This window comes from Zingiber officinale, chromosome 7A (genome assembly GCF_018446385.1).
Source record: "Zingiber officinale cultivar Zhangliang chromosome 7A, Zo_v1.1, whole genome shotgun sequence".
NCBI lineage: Eukaryota > Viridiplantae > Streptophyta > Magnoliopsida > Zingiberales > Zingiberaceae > Zingiber > Zingiber officinale.
Genome location: NC_055998.1, coordinates 121,956,192 through 121,972,787, shown reverse-complemented (window position 1 = coordinate 121,972,787; position 16,596 = coordinate 121,956,192). Strand labels below are relative to the sequence as shown.

Genomic DNA, 16,596 nt, shown 5'->3' with positions numbered 1-16,596 from the left:
CATCTTACTGGGTTTAATTTATAAATAGGCCACTTTCATGGGCCGACGTGAAAGGCCGATCATGATAAATTCCACGAAAGAACTCCGTAATCGTAAAACCCTAGGGAGCAAACGCTGGAAGAAAGAAACCAAGTCTCGACGCGATCGACAGGCCATGGCGGGAGCCACCTCCGTTGCCGGAAGTGGAAGCAAGAAGAGGAAGTGGAAGCGAGTGAATGTTGCGATGGAGGGTGTTTCAGAGACCGCCGACCACGTCGCTCCCATCGTCGGCTACTTCCCGTCTGGCTTCGACCCCCATGGCCACGCCAATGGCGATCCCAAGATCAAGGTCTTCAGGAACAAGAGGAGGCCCAACCGCCTTGAGCTCGTTGTTAGCCCTAGCGATTCTAGCGTTGATTTTGTCGGTAGGAGCTACGCTGGAGAGGCTGCGGTTCCTCAGATATGTAATTATGCAGTAGGTGTGCTCGACAAGGAATCGCAGACTCTTAAGATTGTGCCTATCGCTTCCAACAAGGTGACATCCGGAAAAAGATCGCTCTTTTATGCTTCTAGCTTTTGTTTTTCCATCTGCGCTCTACTATTTAGGGGGTTTCTTTCACCGATAAGCAACTAACTCAAGTTTTTTCTTTTCGTGGGTAGTTGAAATAGACTGATATTAATTATTCCCTTTGATTTTTAGCAAGATGTTTGTGTTATACATTATTCTTCTTATCGAGTTGTTGAGCCTTACCTTGATGAATGCAGATCTTAAGATTGGAACCACGACTGAAGGGAAATTCTTTAGTTGAGACAGAAGTTTCAGAAGGTTTAGCAGAAGAGAGTGTTGGTACAAACAAAGTAGAAAGGAAAGTTAGAGAACTTACATTAATGTACGGGACAAAGAAGGACAGGGACTCGGTATGTTTTTTTTTTTGACTTGGTACTTAATGCCTACACTATTGAATAGGAACCCTAAATAGTTCTCTAGTGTCTCAGTTCTAGTTATCTGAAGTCCAAAGTCGTCCGCTAGAGGTTTCTTTGATAATCATCTCGTGACTCTGTAGAAATCATATGCAGCTGTCTACCACTGTCCCATATTCCTTTCTGCATAATGGATCACTTGTGTGCAATGTATGCTGTCTAGTTGACATGTGATTTATATGGCGACCATTTGCAGGATAAAAGATGGAAATCTTTTTTTAGCCAACGGAATGATGCTTCAACTGATGAACACATCAACAATATTAATCATGAAACTGATGAAGGGAATGATGTTCTTGAGGATGCTGTGGAATCCATTCCTCGTAACATTCCACCTCATGATCTTTCTGCAGATACACCAGATAAAGCTTATCATCTGGATGAGATTATTCCCATAATTGAAAGAGATGACCTCTTTGACATTTTGGAGGCGTTAGAGTCTGGAACTGACATTTCTCCTAAAAGTTATCCAACTTTTGTCTACAACCGTAGGCATAAGCTAAGGGAAATTAAGGTACATTAATCTAGCACATTGACTTTATTACTTTATGCTTGTGCTTTTATAATTTTTCTTCTGTCATAATAGCTTAGTGTTTTTTTTATCTCTTGCTCTTATTTTGTTGCATTATGGCATAAATTTAGATTCACATAATGACACGCATTGCCTGAATGCTAGTGCCTTCTAACCAATTCTTGCAAAGTTGTAAATGAAAAGCAGTCACATTGGCTCATGCTGATCGAATGTGATTGTTGATAATTGGATGTAGAACTTCTGGTTACAACTTTGGAACTAATGCTCTTTCTTTTCCTATTGGAATCTCATGCTAGCCTATATCTTGTATGGCAACGACTGGCATTCTTATGATGTGATCACAAGGCATACTTCTCTTTTTTCTTAAAACCCAGTCAGTATAATTATGTAGGCAGTCCTACACTTATGGGCTAGTTTCAATAGACACTAGCAAAAAAAATCACATTCTTCTTTCCTCGATGACACTATAATCTGAGAAAAGTCTACTAGTTGGAGTCTTATACCAAAGTTAATCAAGAAAAACTCAAAGTAACCTATCAGTTGGATACTTGGGGGAGCACCTTTTGTTCTTCTGTAAACCATGGATGAGTCTATCAAAGTTGGGATTTCATAATGAGTAATGATTTACAGAGGGAAAAAATCTCAAGGAAAAGCTTAAGGATATGTATATATATAAATTCATGGCCCATCATTTTTACTTTTGTAGGTCCCATCACTTTATGTGTCTATCTTTGAGATTTTTCTTGAGATTTTTTCCCTTTGTATATCGAGATTTTTTCCCTTTGTATATCATTTTTCTTCATAATATAATTTTCCAAATTCTTTTATTTTTGGTACTTGAGAACCAAAGAATTTGAATCTTATAACTTAGATATAGCAATATCGATTATGGTCTTTATCTTTTGTGCCTTGCAATCACACTAATTCAATATTTATATAAGTAATTTGTTGTCCTTCAGTAAAAATTAACCAATTATTTTTTCCTTTTTCACAGGATCAGAAAGAAAAGGGAGAACTAGCTTGCATACTTTCATACATCTCTCATCTTTGCCATTTTTGGGATCGGCAAAAGCATGAACATTTTGAGTATTTAAAGATTCCACGGGCATCATATCAGAACTTCGCTAGGACATTTTTAGATCCAAACTCAATCAAGTTGACGGCGGAGAAGAAAGAACTCATGATTGGGTACATCTTAGTGCTCACACTTTTCGTGGATTCTTTTCAAACTGATCCCACTGATATCGCAAAAGACTTGAAGATGACTACAATGTCTCTGAAACCATATTTTGTCCAATTGGGATGCAAAGGCAAGCATGTCTTCAATAAACCCACGATTTGGAATCTGACTGCTCCTCTTCGGTTACCAGAAATCATCAAACCATCTAGGAGAAACAAATAATCATCTTAAGGCTAGTGCCTGTGCTTGTATTGCCACTATGCTTAATGCTATTTAGCTCCAAGAACAAAAAATGACGAGTGGCAAGCAGTCTTCTTGAGATATCGCAGGTTTCCAACATGCAGATCTTGATGCATGTCTCGTAAACACAATTGGAGTTTGCCCGGGAAGGATTGCAATTGTTTGTTATTTTCTGCTGTTAATTTAAATCTGTGCTGATTTGTTGTTTTAATGTGGTTGGAATATTTAAGTGTTTTAGAATGTGGTCAATTTGCCATTTTTTTTTTGCTTGAAAAATCAAATTCTCCTATAGAGCGGTGGTATGGACTTTTAAGGTAATGAAGCGGTTGTCGATTTATTTGCACTTTTTGATTTATTTCAATGATTGACAGGAAATTTTTATGCGTTTGGTCGGTCATTTTCGGTATTAATAGAATGGGGATTAGACGCGTGATTATGATATAAACTTGAGTTAAAGGTTCAAATAAAGATATTAAATGAATTTACTAAATTTCCTTGATACGAGTTATTTATAGGAGTTCAGATTTTTTTTTTTTTTCTAATTCCTGATTCTTTCGAAATTTACATGTTGGATCTTAGTCAGCTTCTTGTTAAAATTAATTACAATCTTCTTTGAGTTCACCTTTTCATCTATTGGGGGGTCTGGTTGTCTGATTGTCTCCTCGGGGTGGTACGATGATTAAGATATAGAGTATTATCACGTGAAATTTTGGGGTTGAAATTCGGCGTGACTGAACATTACAGATGAATTCAAGAAAAATTATAATTAATTTTAACCGAATTTTAATCACGATTCTATATATCAATTGCGGGGAGGGACCATGAATTACGAACCGAATCTGAATTTTTTATTTATAGGTATCTTGAAAAACAAGTTGTTTTTCGTCCAATAATTATATGTACATCAATTGACGAAAAAACAGACAAAATTAAATGGATGAATAATAACGGCGGTGTACCTCTTGCTGCGACTTGTTTCGCAAGCAAAGTAAAGCGCAGGCCGGAACCGTCCATTTACCATCCAACCGTCTTGTGCATCCTGAACCGAATCTGCCTTATTCCCCTCGACTCGATATAGCCACCCTCTAGGATCTAGTTCAAACGCTGCCGCCGTCCGATTCCAACCCAAAGCGGCGGAGCTAATTCGTCGACGAGCAGGGTAGAGAGAGATCAACATGGCTCCCGAGCCCGAGGACGAGATCAACGAGAAGAACCCTCGTCCCCTCGACGAAGACGACATTGCCCTCCTCAAGACCTATGTGAGAAACCCTCTTCTTGTACATATAATTGACCTCTCAACTGATTTTCGCTTGCGCCTTCTTTCGTCTCTTCTTACACCTAATTGAGTCCGAAGTTGAGTTTATTGCGTAAAGGAGTTCTCGAACATTTTGCGGTGGTGTGATTTAAGATCTCCTCTTCGGTTTATCTTTTGTATAATCGTGGATCACCTTCTTTTATTTCATTGTTTCTTTTTTGGAGCGCAAGATCGAAAATTTTCGTTTTTGGTGTGACTTATTTTTATTGAAAAGATTTTTTTTTTTTTTTTGGCTCGTGTTGTTTCCTGATCAAATAAATTTGTTATTTTAGCGTCTAGTATTGTTCAATTGCTATTTGCGTTTTAATATTACTCTTTTGTCACGACATCTGCATCTATAGATAACATATTCTGGTATCTGCATTTTTAAGCTTGCAAGTATAGATTTGTCTTTCCTTTTTGTTTAAGGATGGAGTATTATCTGCATCAGGCTTTTTGCTTGCTTAGTTTTAATGTTTCCTTTGCATTAGGTTGTCCTCTATGTATAGCTGCTGGATCCGTTATGCTGATTGTTTTGGCTTGTTTGGATCCTTAGTTTGGATTAGTTACCGGCTTAAAAGTCATAATCCACTTCTTATTCTATTTGATAATGTTTGATGACAGGGTCTGGGACCTTACTCTACAAACATAAAAAAAGTGGAGAAGGAAATCAAAGAATTAGCCAAGAAGGTTAACGATTTATGCGGTATGTGTGAATGGAAATTTTTCTATTTAATTATAGATTAGAAGAATGCTACATTTGTCAGTAGCATGTAGTATTGGTAGTGGGCTCTTTTTTCTTGAAATCTCTTGTTAGTAATAGTAAGTACGTGGTTTTCAGTTAGAAGGAGAACTTTATGGAAATTTTAAAATAGTTAGTTTGAAAGTGAATCTTTTAGGCGATAGTTTAGAAAGTCTAGTGTATCTCAGTGTTGAGTTTTTTAAGTGAAGCTGGATGAAGAGTGTTATATCATAAAGGTCATGCCAAAATGAAGCTGAACAGTCATGTGGTGCATATCAAGGCCAGGCTAAAGAGAATCGACATGTGAATACCAAATATAGAGCAAAGCATTTTAGGTAAGCATGCTGTTGATTTATTTTATAGCCACAAGATAACCTGATCTGTTTTTGTAAACTAGTCAATCATCAACAAAAACCAGTGAATTCAGATACATATATCCTAACTAAAATTTAGAATGGTGGATTGCTGGTTTTGATATCTCTTCAGCTTTTATTAGCTAAGCATGCTTTAAGCTTGAGATTTTCAGTCAAACAATGAGACAGAGCTCTTCTTAATGGTCAAATATCATTTCACTACAAAAGTGATCACTTTTGCTGTTAACTTTCTTCTCACTCAATTTCTGTTTTATCTGCAATTTTACTGTATATTCTAGTACCTATTATTTTGCTTTTAATCAAGTCAAACTAAATTGTAAATTATCATATGGAATAACATCATGTTAGTCACTATTGTGCTTGCCTGAGTGTCTATTGATTATTTTTTTTCCACGATAGGAATCAAGGAATCTGATACTGGTCTAGCTGCACCAAGTCAATGGGATTTAGTCTCTGACAAGCAAATGATGCAAGAGGAGCAACCTCTTCAAGTAATCATATTCTTATGGATTCTATGTTGTATTAATTTTCTCTGGCTAGTTTATAGTGACGCTTTACTTCTTTTGAAGGTTGCAAGGTGTACAAAGATTATCAGCCCAAACACAGAAGATGCTAAATATATGATTAATGTTAAGCAAATAGCTAAGGTATATTTCTTTCTGACGTGTTTACAGTATTCAGACTATGATTGACAGTTTCAGATTGCATAATGAAATATCTTTCTCTTATGTAGTTTGTGGTTGGACTGGGAGATAAAGTGTCTCCCACTGATATCGAAGAAGGGATGCGCGTAGGGTGAGAAGACTATTTTTGATATATATATTTTTAAAGCTCTATAGTAGTTGATTTTTGTATTATGATGAAAAGCTGGCAGAGTACATGCCACATTTATGTTATGTTTCTTCTATTTCTAAATGCAGGGTTGATAGGAGCAAATATCAAATTCAAATTCCTTTGCCGCCTAAGATTGATCCGAGTGTTACAATGATGACTGTTGAAGAGAAACCTGATGTTACCTACAATGATGTAGGTGGATGCAAGGAGCAAATTGAGAGGATGCGAGAAGTGTGTATATTTTTCTACCTTTTTATTGCTTCGTTTCCATCATACTATTAGTTTTTTGTGTTTGATTCATACCTTTTTTAGGAGTCAGATATCAAATTTAAGATTTTATTTGTGGTTTATGTTTTTTTTTAAAACTTTTAAGAATTTACAATTTTGTTTGGCTTAATGTTTATTATCAATTTATTAAAACTATATTTGCATTATTTTATCCCATTCTCTTCAGGTTGTAGAGCTTCCTATGCTTCATCCAGAGAAATTTGTCAAATTAGGTATTGATCCTCCGAAAGGTGTTCTCTGTTATGGTCCCCCAGGAACTGGAAAAACACTACTAGCTAGAGCTGTAGCCAACAGAACAGATGCTTGCTTTATTCGTGTAATTGGAAGTGAACTTGTGCAGAAGTACGTTGGAGAAGGAGCTCGGATGGTTCGTGAACTCTTTCAGGTTGTCAAGCTTCCAGAGTAATAAATTCAGCATTCTTGAGAATCCAATTGCCCCTGTTAGTTGTGTTTTATTTGTTGGCCACCTCTAGTCTGTTCTATTGATGCTCTCTTTTGGTATAGATGGCACGCTCAAAGAAGGCTTGCATTGTCTTCTTTGATGAAGTTGATGCAATTGGTGGTGCTCGGTTTGATGATGGGGTTGGTGGTGACAATGAAGTTCAGCGTACCATGCTTGAAATTGTCAATCAGCTTGATGGTTTTGATTCTAGAGGAAACATTAAAGTCCTAATGGCCACCAACAGGTATGTTTCTAACTCATATTTGGCTGTCCATTAGTCCCACAATGTTACAATGTCATTCCGTGCATGCAAATTATGTCAAAGCCATATCAGCATCTACATCAATTATTCTAGATGCATAAACTTTTGATGTTTTAGCCACAATGCGGTTGTAAGACAACTGAATAGAGAGTTGAGTTCTTAAAGAATAACTCTTGGTTTAATTTAGGAGTGAAGAGATACTTTGTGTAGTCACTAGCAGAGTAATTTCTTGAAATGACTGCAAACGTTAAATAATGTATACTCTTCAGTTCTCTCATCTGTGCCTGTCTACTTCTAAATAATGCAGGCCTGACACTTTAGATCCCGCACTGTTACGTCCTGGAAGGTTGGACCGTAAGGTTGAGTTTGGCCTGCCAGATTTGGAGGGTCGAACACAAATATTCAAGATTCACACCAGGACAATGAACTGTGAGAGGGATATCCGGTTTGAGCTTCTTGCCCGTCTCTGCCCAAATTCCACTGGTGAGAGATGCTTGCCCCTATTACAAGTTGGCTGATAACTGGTACCATTTAGCAAAGTCCATTATTAAGCCTGATTGTGCTAAAAGTTGAGAAACCAATTAGCTGCAACATTATTTCATTATTTGCAATTTTCTTTTAGTTTGGTTCTCAATTTGAGTAGAGAGAGAGAGAGAGAGAGAGAGAGAGAGAGAAGACTCTTCATTTCTGCATTTTCTAACAAGATTGAATTCTTTATGGAGGCAAACCATATAACTATGCAACAGACTCTGAAAGGAATTCCTACAAGATACTTTTAGAATTTACAAGTTCGAACAACCAACCCATATTTGTAGTTGGTTAGATTCACGATAAATACAATTTCATCATTATATGATTTATTTGCATTAAATAGGAACTACAAATTTCCTGCTAATTTTCACGCTCAGGATCTTTGTTATTGACATTTACTTCTTTTATAGGGGCTGATATCAGAAGTGTGTGCACTGAAGCTGGGATGTACGCTATTAGAGCAAGAAGGAAGAATGTTACGGAGAAAGATTTCCTTGATGCAGTGAATAAAGTCATCAAAGGCTACCAAAAGTTCAGCGCCACGCCCAAATACATGGTCTACAACTAAATATGTCGCCATGTCCAGCATTTAACTTTTATCCACTGCAATACACACATTACCTATTACATGCTATGGTGGACCTTGCCTGGAAACTTATACGCAGTTTAATTTAAGTTTCTGAGTAGTTTTAAAAAAGAATGTGCCTTCAATGGGGATTGTAGTTGGGCAAATATTTTGCAATCACGCAGATTCCTGTTTCACAAGAACACAGCATTCGTCGTGGAACTCTGTTCTTGTTCAAATTTTAGTTTCAGTATTTTCTTAGTAAAACAGGATTCAATTTGAATAAGCATTGCAAGCTCGAGTGATTTTTGAGGTTTGGGTATTGTTTCCTAATGAAATTTTAGGCTGTGTTCCGGATCATTGGTTATTCTGAATGGTAAATTTTTGACATTACTTTTGGACGCTCCGATCATTTGCCTTGTGAGGGCCACGCACGGTGCGTGTGCAAGATAGATTTCAGAACTGCTAGCCTCACAATTTGCTTTGCACATTCATGGGTGACCAATTGAGATCCGGGCGCCTGGATCTCAGTTGAATCAGGGCGTCTGCAATGGCTTTTGGGTGCTTGGATCTCAATGGATCGTCCATGAGTATGTAGGGTAAAAACTCTCGCTCTATATGGTGCAAACTGTAGTACTCAGAAAATTGTATATAAGAAAAAAAAAAAACCGAAGCATTGAATTGCTCAATCTTAATTAACAGTCTCTTGTTCCTGTATGAATTTGACAAGGTCGGTTCCTTCCTTACGTTACCAGATAAATTGGTCCAAAAGCTTGAACTGCCAGGGCATGGTTTTGGTGCCCCAGGCAGCTGTAGGGCACCTCAGTCTCCTCTGCCCTTGTAGGGGTGAAGCAGAAAGAAAGCGGCCCTGAAGAAGAGAGGCCCATTTTTTCATGAAGCTGACCGAATCTTCTGCTATTTACAAACAACGGACCTGACCGTGGCTTCTGCTCTGCCCCTGAAAGCCTCGATGACTTGGCCTTCAATGCGGCTGCTTCCTCTGCTCCACTCTTCTTCTCTCTAAACTTAAACAGCAAGGAGAGAGCTCTTATCCATGTCTTCTTTTCCTTTGTGCTTCTCATTTTTTCACTCTCAAGTTGTGTCACTGATGCACCATTTGCATGGTTTCAGGCCATCGACAAAAACAGGTAATAAATAGTGAGTACAAAGAGATTATCTCAACGGCGAAGCAAAGAATAATCTCTTTTTTTTTATCAAAAATAATGTACAAAAAGGATTGACACTAAGAAGAATGAAAACAGAGAAAGCAAAATTCAGCACTTATTAATTGACAACATCATTGTATATAATTGTGGTTAACTTTGAATGCGAAACAGCATTAAATAGGGCAGTTTAGTCAATGGAATATTGGTGGAAGATATGGAAAAATTTGCCCAAATCTTTGGCAGCTTCAAAGTGTGTGATGGTGACAGGTGGATGTGCCTGATGTCAAGGAGAAGAATGAGGAGAGGAACATGGCATTTTTTTTTTTTTCACTCTTTATTTTTATTTTTTATTTTTGTACTTTTGTGATCTTGTCATGAATTTCATACTTATGTTTATTCACCTCCAGATCATCTATCATAAGAATCTAGCTTCACACCTTCCAAATCATAATTTCTACTAAATCTTTCAAATGCTATAGTCAGTAAAAATACAATTTGCACAACTTAACAATTCATAGATAGTAATTAACTGAACTTGCAAAACTTAGCTCTGATACCTTTTGATAGACAACAATTCCTACTACCTAAATCAACAAATATATATATCAAATACCTAAAAGAATAATAGAAATAGTGCATAAACTAGAATGACTCGAGAAATCTTAGCATGGAACAATGGACTAATGGAGAGTATCACACACAACAAGAACATCCAAATTTATTTTTAAACAAACTTTCCAAAAGCAAGGGGAAATAAAACTGAAAGGAAAAAAAAATGCAACTATTCTTTATCACAATTTACTTATAACAAGAGTAAACCAAAACATACCTTGACATTGGTTGAAGACCACCCTTTAGAAGGTTAGGAAAGGCCTCCCAAAGTAGATGACCATACTCCTTAGCTTCTTCTCTTCCCCATTCCCATGGTGCAAGGGTAAGCATCCTATTCTCATGTGGGCTCACGTTCTTCAATTACTTCTCTTCTGCTTCACATTGTAGTCCGACCTACTTCCATGCCTCATTTAAAGTTGCTTTCTAAGTCATTCAGAAAAAGGACTGAGATTTTTCACAGTGAAAGGAAATCAAATCGAAAAAGGTCTGACAGCTTCTCAGGGTAAAAGGAAATTGTTGAGAGTAGGCAGTTATTCAATGAAATCACTGAGGTTTTGTCAGATTCTTACAGCATTTAATCCACACTGCAAACTCAACCTCAAGGAGACATCAGAAATTTCCAAGGCACTAGTGACGATAGAACACATCAAACTGAACAATCTCAAGCGTTGATGAATCGATTGTGTGTGTTTAGCTTTCCATAAAGCCTCAGTAGAAATGCTTAAAGGTATATGTCAGTAAACTTTATCTTTTCTCTCTTCAAAATTAGATACTTTGCATGGTAAATATCAGAAAGTAAAAGACTTGATGAATATTTCCTTCCAATATGTAGAAGCATCACTTATTTTTTCAACTTTCCATTTTTTTTTTGTTTAAACCTGAAATCTGACATAAACATCCAATCTAATTTCTGCAGGGCCTGCAGTTCACAATTTGCACTTCTTTGACCTAATTTTTCATTCTTCGTGAATGCATGATGAGGTCCCCTCGCCCTTAAAAACCTGGCATGAGTTAGGCAAAGGGGACCATGGAAGACACCTGAATCAGAAAAAAAAAGAGTTTCAGAGTTTCTAGAGAAAGAATTTAAATTTATAAATGGAAAAAAATAAAAAATGTAGCACTTGGTTGTAGGGATGTAATCGAGCCGAGCCGAGCCGAGTCGAACTCTTGGATGTTTGAGTTTGACTCGTTTATAATCGAGCCGAGCTCGAGCTTTATTTAACGAATATATTCATGGCTCACGAGCTTATTCGAGCTTTTATCGAGCCTAAATGAATTTAATAAATCTAAATTATAAATTTAAATATTCATTAAAAACTAAATTATATATTTTTAAAAAATTATAATATTCTTGTTAAAATTTATAATTTTATTCTAATAAATAAATTTAATATATTTGTCTATGTTTTTAGTGTAAAATCTATAAATTCAATATCAAAACTATTATTATTTTTATTTAAAAGTTTATTTATGAACTTAACGAACATGTTCACGAGCTAACGAGCCGAATATTGTGAAACTTGAGCTTGGTTTATTTATTTCAACGAGCCTCACTAAACGAGCTTAAACGATCTTTTATCGAATCGAGTTTCGAATAGCTCACGAGTGACTTGACTCATTTACACCCCTACTTAGTTGATAAGAAACCTTATACAGATCTAAATTTTGGTGCTGAATTAATCTTTCTAGTTACATGTTTTTATTTGTACCTATATAAATCTAAATTTTTATGTTTTTTTTTTTAAATTTTATCATGAATTCATGATTTAGTACATTTGAAATTCTAAATTCTAATTCTATAAATTTGAGCCTATGATTTAGAGCAAATTATATAGATTTACAAGACCTTAGGCATAAGTCATTAAGATCTATGCCTAGAACCCCAATAAAGAACCATTATTTTTAATATATTAAATATATTATTATATTTATTTATTTGTATTAATCTTTCTAGTTACATGTTTTTATTTGTACCTATATAAATCTAAATTTTTATGTTTTTTTTTATTTTATCATGAATTCATGATTTAGTACATTTGAAATTTTAAATTCTAATTCTATAAATTTGAGCCTATGATTTAGAGCAAATTATATAGATTTGCAGGGCCTTAGACATAAGTCATTAAGGTCTATGCCTAGAGCCCCAATAAAGAGTCATTATTTTTAATATATTAAATATATTATTATATTTATTTATTTTAAGTGAATGGGAAAAAATAAATCTATAAGATAAAAGATTTACATGATCTCATTCTCTAGTCAAAGTTTCAGATTTCACAAAGATCACGTTATGATTTCAATGGATAAAGCCATAAGGGGTTCTCTTTTTAATATTTTTAATTATGTATATTAATTTATAAGACTAATTTATTTCTCTTTAATATCCTTCAATCCTAGCTTTTTCTTATTACGTTTCTCCTTTATTGGTGACGCTTTCTCCAGAACTGTAACGACTCAATTTTCCTTATTAGGAGTTCTAAAAATTCTTAAAAATATTTAAAAATACTTTAGAAATATTCTAGAGATTTTTAGAAATTTTTATGTAATTTTTAGAGGTCGTTTGATATTTTTACTAGACGAAAGAAGTTTCGACAAAAAAAATATTCAAGCCGAGATTTGAACCTGAGACCTCCGACCAAACCAAACCTTGATCAAATCCAGCTAGCCAACTGTTCTACAAGCGTTTTGTGAACAAATATGGAACGAGATATATATAAGTTATAATTGAAACCAAAGATACCTAATTGAAATAAAAAGGGGGTTCGGCAAGATTCAAACCCGCAACTCCAACCACAAGCCAAGCCGCGGCTGACCAAGTGTTCAGGCCGTCGGTTCTGTTTAGAATATATAGCAAAATTATTTAAGGAGTTAACAAAAATACCCGAGTTATAAAAAAAGGGAACTTAGGGCTTGATTTACCCAAAACCAAATTCTTTTCTCCTCTCCTTTCATCTACTCGCGGTGTCGACTTCCTCTCGGGCGAAACCCCAGCCGAAGCTAGGGCTTCGTCTCCGGCGCTGGCCAAGGGGTGTTTTCGCGAGATCTTCACACCGTCGAGATCCTCTCGTCAAGGAGGAGCTGTAGGCACGAGAAAGAGGCCGAGATCTTCACTTCTCCGAAAACCCTAGAAGTCCGTTTTCCGGCTGTGAGTCGAAGGGAGATCAGTAAGTGTTACTCATCTACAGTAAGGGTAGTTTCGAGCTTCGATTTCTTTCCTTGATTTCGGAACATGCTGTATAGAATTGAGTTGGTAGGGACTTGGTCTTCCTTCTTTATTTCCGAAGCATGCTGCCATGAATCTCAAGAAACAAAAAAAAATGTATGGGTTAGGTCTGTAGTCAGATTCTTCAACCCTTACAATTGGTATTTCGGGCTTAGACTTGCTTTGTTACCTAGTGAGCAGGATCGGATTACAATTAGCCTTGAAGTTTTAGTTTTGTTGCTAGACAATGAGCATGAGGTGGTTTAGATTTTTAAGCAGGTGTTTTAAGAATACCGTGTTGGTTTGCTCCGTTACTGCAGTGATTAGGAACAACCTTGTTTGTGGAGTATTCAGTTAGATCTCTTAATGGCTAATTTAAACATACAGTGATCTCTTCATTGTGTAGTTTAGAGTTTCAGCTTGAAATTATTCTGTTAATTCCGAGCACAAACAGCTCAGATTTCTTTTGCATATCCATGAGCAAGAACAACCACAATTCCATATCAGCTTTAGTATTTCAGTTCAGATCTTGTTGTAGTGTTCTGGTCTTCAAAATGGGTCAGTATGATGAATTGAATTGGAGGGGTTGCCTAGCTAAGTTACATTGTACTCCATGAGTGAGCCTTGAAGGCTGAAAGAAATGAATGAGTGAGCAATCATCTTGGTTTATAATGCAGTTTTCATATGCAGTTATCTTAGTTAACGTAGATGTGTAAAAACTTGTTTGTTTTAATGCAGATTTTGTGAGCAATTGTTATGGTTTTAATGCAGATTTTTCTTATGAGCTGTTGAATGAACAGATTTTCAGTTCCATTTAGTTCCTAGATTTCTTTGTATAGCAGTAGGCGTGCACAACAAAATGAAACAATGCAGATCATAAATTTCGTTTAGCTCCTAGTTTTCGTTGTGTAGTTTAGCTTTGTATACAGATTTTTATTAAGCTAGTATGCAGAATTTTGTAGCGTATTATGCAGAACTTTAGTGCAGTTTAGATCTCTTGGTTGTGCAGTTTAGTACTTCAATGTTAGAAATTGTTTTAAACATTTCAGTTTCTTTTTTTTTAAGAAGCATTCTTTTATTAGAAGTATTAACAAGTATAAGAAAGATAAAGAAAAGAAAGAAAAGGCCAAGGCCTTAAGTAGATCCCAAAGTCAAAACTTTAGGGATTTTTGGCACACAAGGTGCTTATTAAAATGTCAAGGCATTTAAAGAAGAAGTAATTAAGATTATAAGTATTTTACTTTTAAGAAGAGACTAGTACCCGACTTCGCAAGGTTGTCGTTAAACAAATCCAGGTGTCCAATTCCAAGGTCTTGGTCCTGGTAGACCAAGGGCTGCTCTTTTAGGATTGGTGGCTCGCTACCCCAACCTATTAGGGAACGCGCATAAGATGGTACTAAGCCTGAGCCCAAGAAGAAGTTGATTACTATTTTGAAGTATTATAAGTATAAGTTTTTGAACAAGTAAAGTAAGTTTTACATAAGTATAAAAGTATTAAAGAAGAAGTTTTTAAACAAGTGAAATAAAAGAATAAGTCTAGAACAAAGGAAATAAGTTTCATTTTGTTTTAAAAGCAGCAAGTTGAGTTTTCTTTTATGCTAGCATGTTATTTAGATTAGCTTACTGTTCTTTGCTATTTTCTGAGCATGAGTAGCTTTACATGTTTAGCATTTCAGTCTGTTTGATTCCTTTATTATTAGATGAGCATGAGTAGTCTTCAGTAAGTAATTAGTTAGATCATGTTATAGATATATGTACATGCATATCGAGATTTTGTGAGTTAGATAGTGCTTACTAAGCATTTTGCTTATAGTTTACATTTCCTCTTACTGCAGATATAGGAAAAGAAAAGTTTTAGCAAAGGAAGGTGACAAGGAGGTGTTCGAGGATGTGCGATGCCAGAACTATGGAAAAGACTTGGGATATTATTAAGTTTCCGCATTTTAGTGGTTGATAAACAATTGAGTTGTACTTTAGTTCATGTCATTTGAGATTGTATTTTATACTTCATATCATTTGAGTTCATCTTTGTCTTAGATTGCATGCTGAGATGAATCTTGTTTAATAAGTAGTTATTTTGGTGTTTGACCTTTATTAAACTGCGTGAGAGTTTGTTATATGTTCCAGCCATCTGTGGCTGATGTATATTATGTTTGTATTCCAGTTTATGGTCATCGGTACAGGGGAGACTCTGTTGAAATTTTTCGGTAGGGATTCCTCGTGGTTTCGATCACACCGGTTAAATAGAGTTAGTAGTTAAGTAACGATCACCTTAAAGAGTAGTAGTAAGAAGGGTGGTCGTTACAAGAACCAACCCGGGGGTGGTCAAGGTGGGGTCGGTGCACAAGGCCCCCCACCTTCGACAAGCTCACTTTTTTTTTTTTTTTTGCAATTTTTAAATAATTTTTAAGTAAATGGTAATTCATTAAAAAAATAAATAAATTTAAAAGTTGTGGCCTATTTTTTTTAATATTTTTTATATATTTTTAAAGCAAATATTTATCTTCAAAAATAAATTAAATTAAAAAATTTAAATATAAATTTTAAAACATTATATTTTTTTTATAAAAGTGTCCAATAAAAAAAATACACGTGGAGTAGTGAGACTTTTTGCTTATTTCTATCCATCTAAATTTTAAAATCCTTAAATATTAATTTAGTTTATGTGTTCAGTTAATGAAATTATTTTTATAATATCAATTTTATTATTTTTAATAAGAATATAAATGAAATATTTTTATTTTTTGCATTAGGCTCTTCAAAATCAAAGACTGGTAGTGACTTTCTCATAAGAACATGAATTAGAAATTATTTATTCATATAATACAAGATAAAAATATAATTTTATTGAATTCCCTCTTCCTCTTTTCCAACTCTTACTCTTTATGCTTCTCTCGCTAGTTATGTTGATCCGATTGATGCTACTATAATCGATTAAGTTCAAATGCATTCATTTGTATTGTGATTGATTAAAATGGAGAATTTTATTATTTTGAAACAATGACCTCTATCATTTTACTTCCTTAATAAACATTAAATTTAACTTGTATTTATAGTCATAAAATTTTCAATTTCCTGTCTCTCTTTTATCATTTACAAATATTCTAATTTAAATAATTAAAAATATAATTTTTTTTTAGCTTTTTATCATAGATAAGTTTTAGAAATTACCAAATTACAAAGGGTAGTTTTAAAATTATCAAATCACGTATCCATTTTCCATTTTACCCCTATCAGTTGATTGATTTTTTTTTATTATTAGAATTGATTTTGCTCTGTGCCTAAATGGAAAATTTTTGAGCAAATCAGTCGACTGATTTATTTATTTTATTTTTATCAAAGTTGATTTGAGATAAAATCGGTTGATGGACC

At 35.0% G+C, this 16,596-nt stretch overlaps 2 protein-coding genes across 2 annotated transcripts; both read left to right on the top strand.

Moving 5' to 3' along the window:
- The first annotated feature begins 76 nt into the window (after positions 1-76).
- LOC122002276 (DNA-directed RNA polymerase I subunit rpa49-like) lies at positions 77-3,131 on the top strand. The gene is made up of 4 exons (XM_042557393.1): positions 77-514; positions 745-897; positions 1,157-1,474; positions 2,487-3,131. The coding sequence occupies exons 1-4, from the start codon at positions 155-157 to the stop codon at positions 2,892-2,894; spliced, it is 1,239 nt and encodes a 412-aa protein (XP_042413327.1). The 5' UTR covers positions 77-154; the 3' UTR covers positions 2,895-3,131.
- An 853-nt stretch (positions 3,132-3,984) lies between these two features.
- LOC122002275 (26S proteasome regulatory subunit 7A-like) lies at positions 3,985-8,560 on the top strand. The gene is made up of 10 exons (XM_042557391.1): positions 3,985-4,171; positions 4,831-4,912; positions 5,722-5,813; positions 5,892-5,969; positions 6,056-6,117; positions 6,243-6,387; positions 6,611-6,829; positions 6,949-7,130; positions 7,456-7,631; positions 8,090-8,560. The coding sequence occupies exons 1-10, from the start codon at positions 4,088-4,090 to the stop codon at positions 8,245-8,247; spliced, it is 1,278 nt and encodes a 425-aa protein (XP_042413325.1). The 5' UTR covers positions 3,985-4,087; the 3' UTR covers positions 8,248-8,560.
- The last annotated feature ends 8,036 nt before the right edge of the window (positions 8,561-16,596 follow it).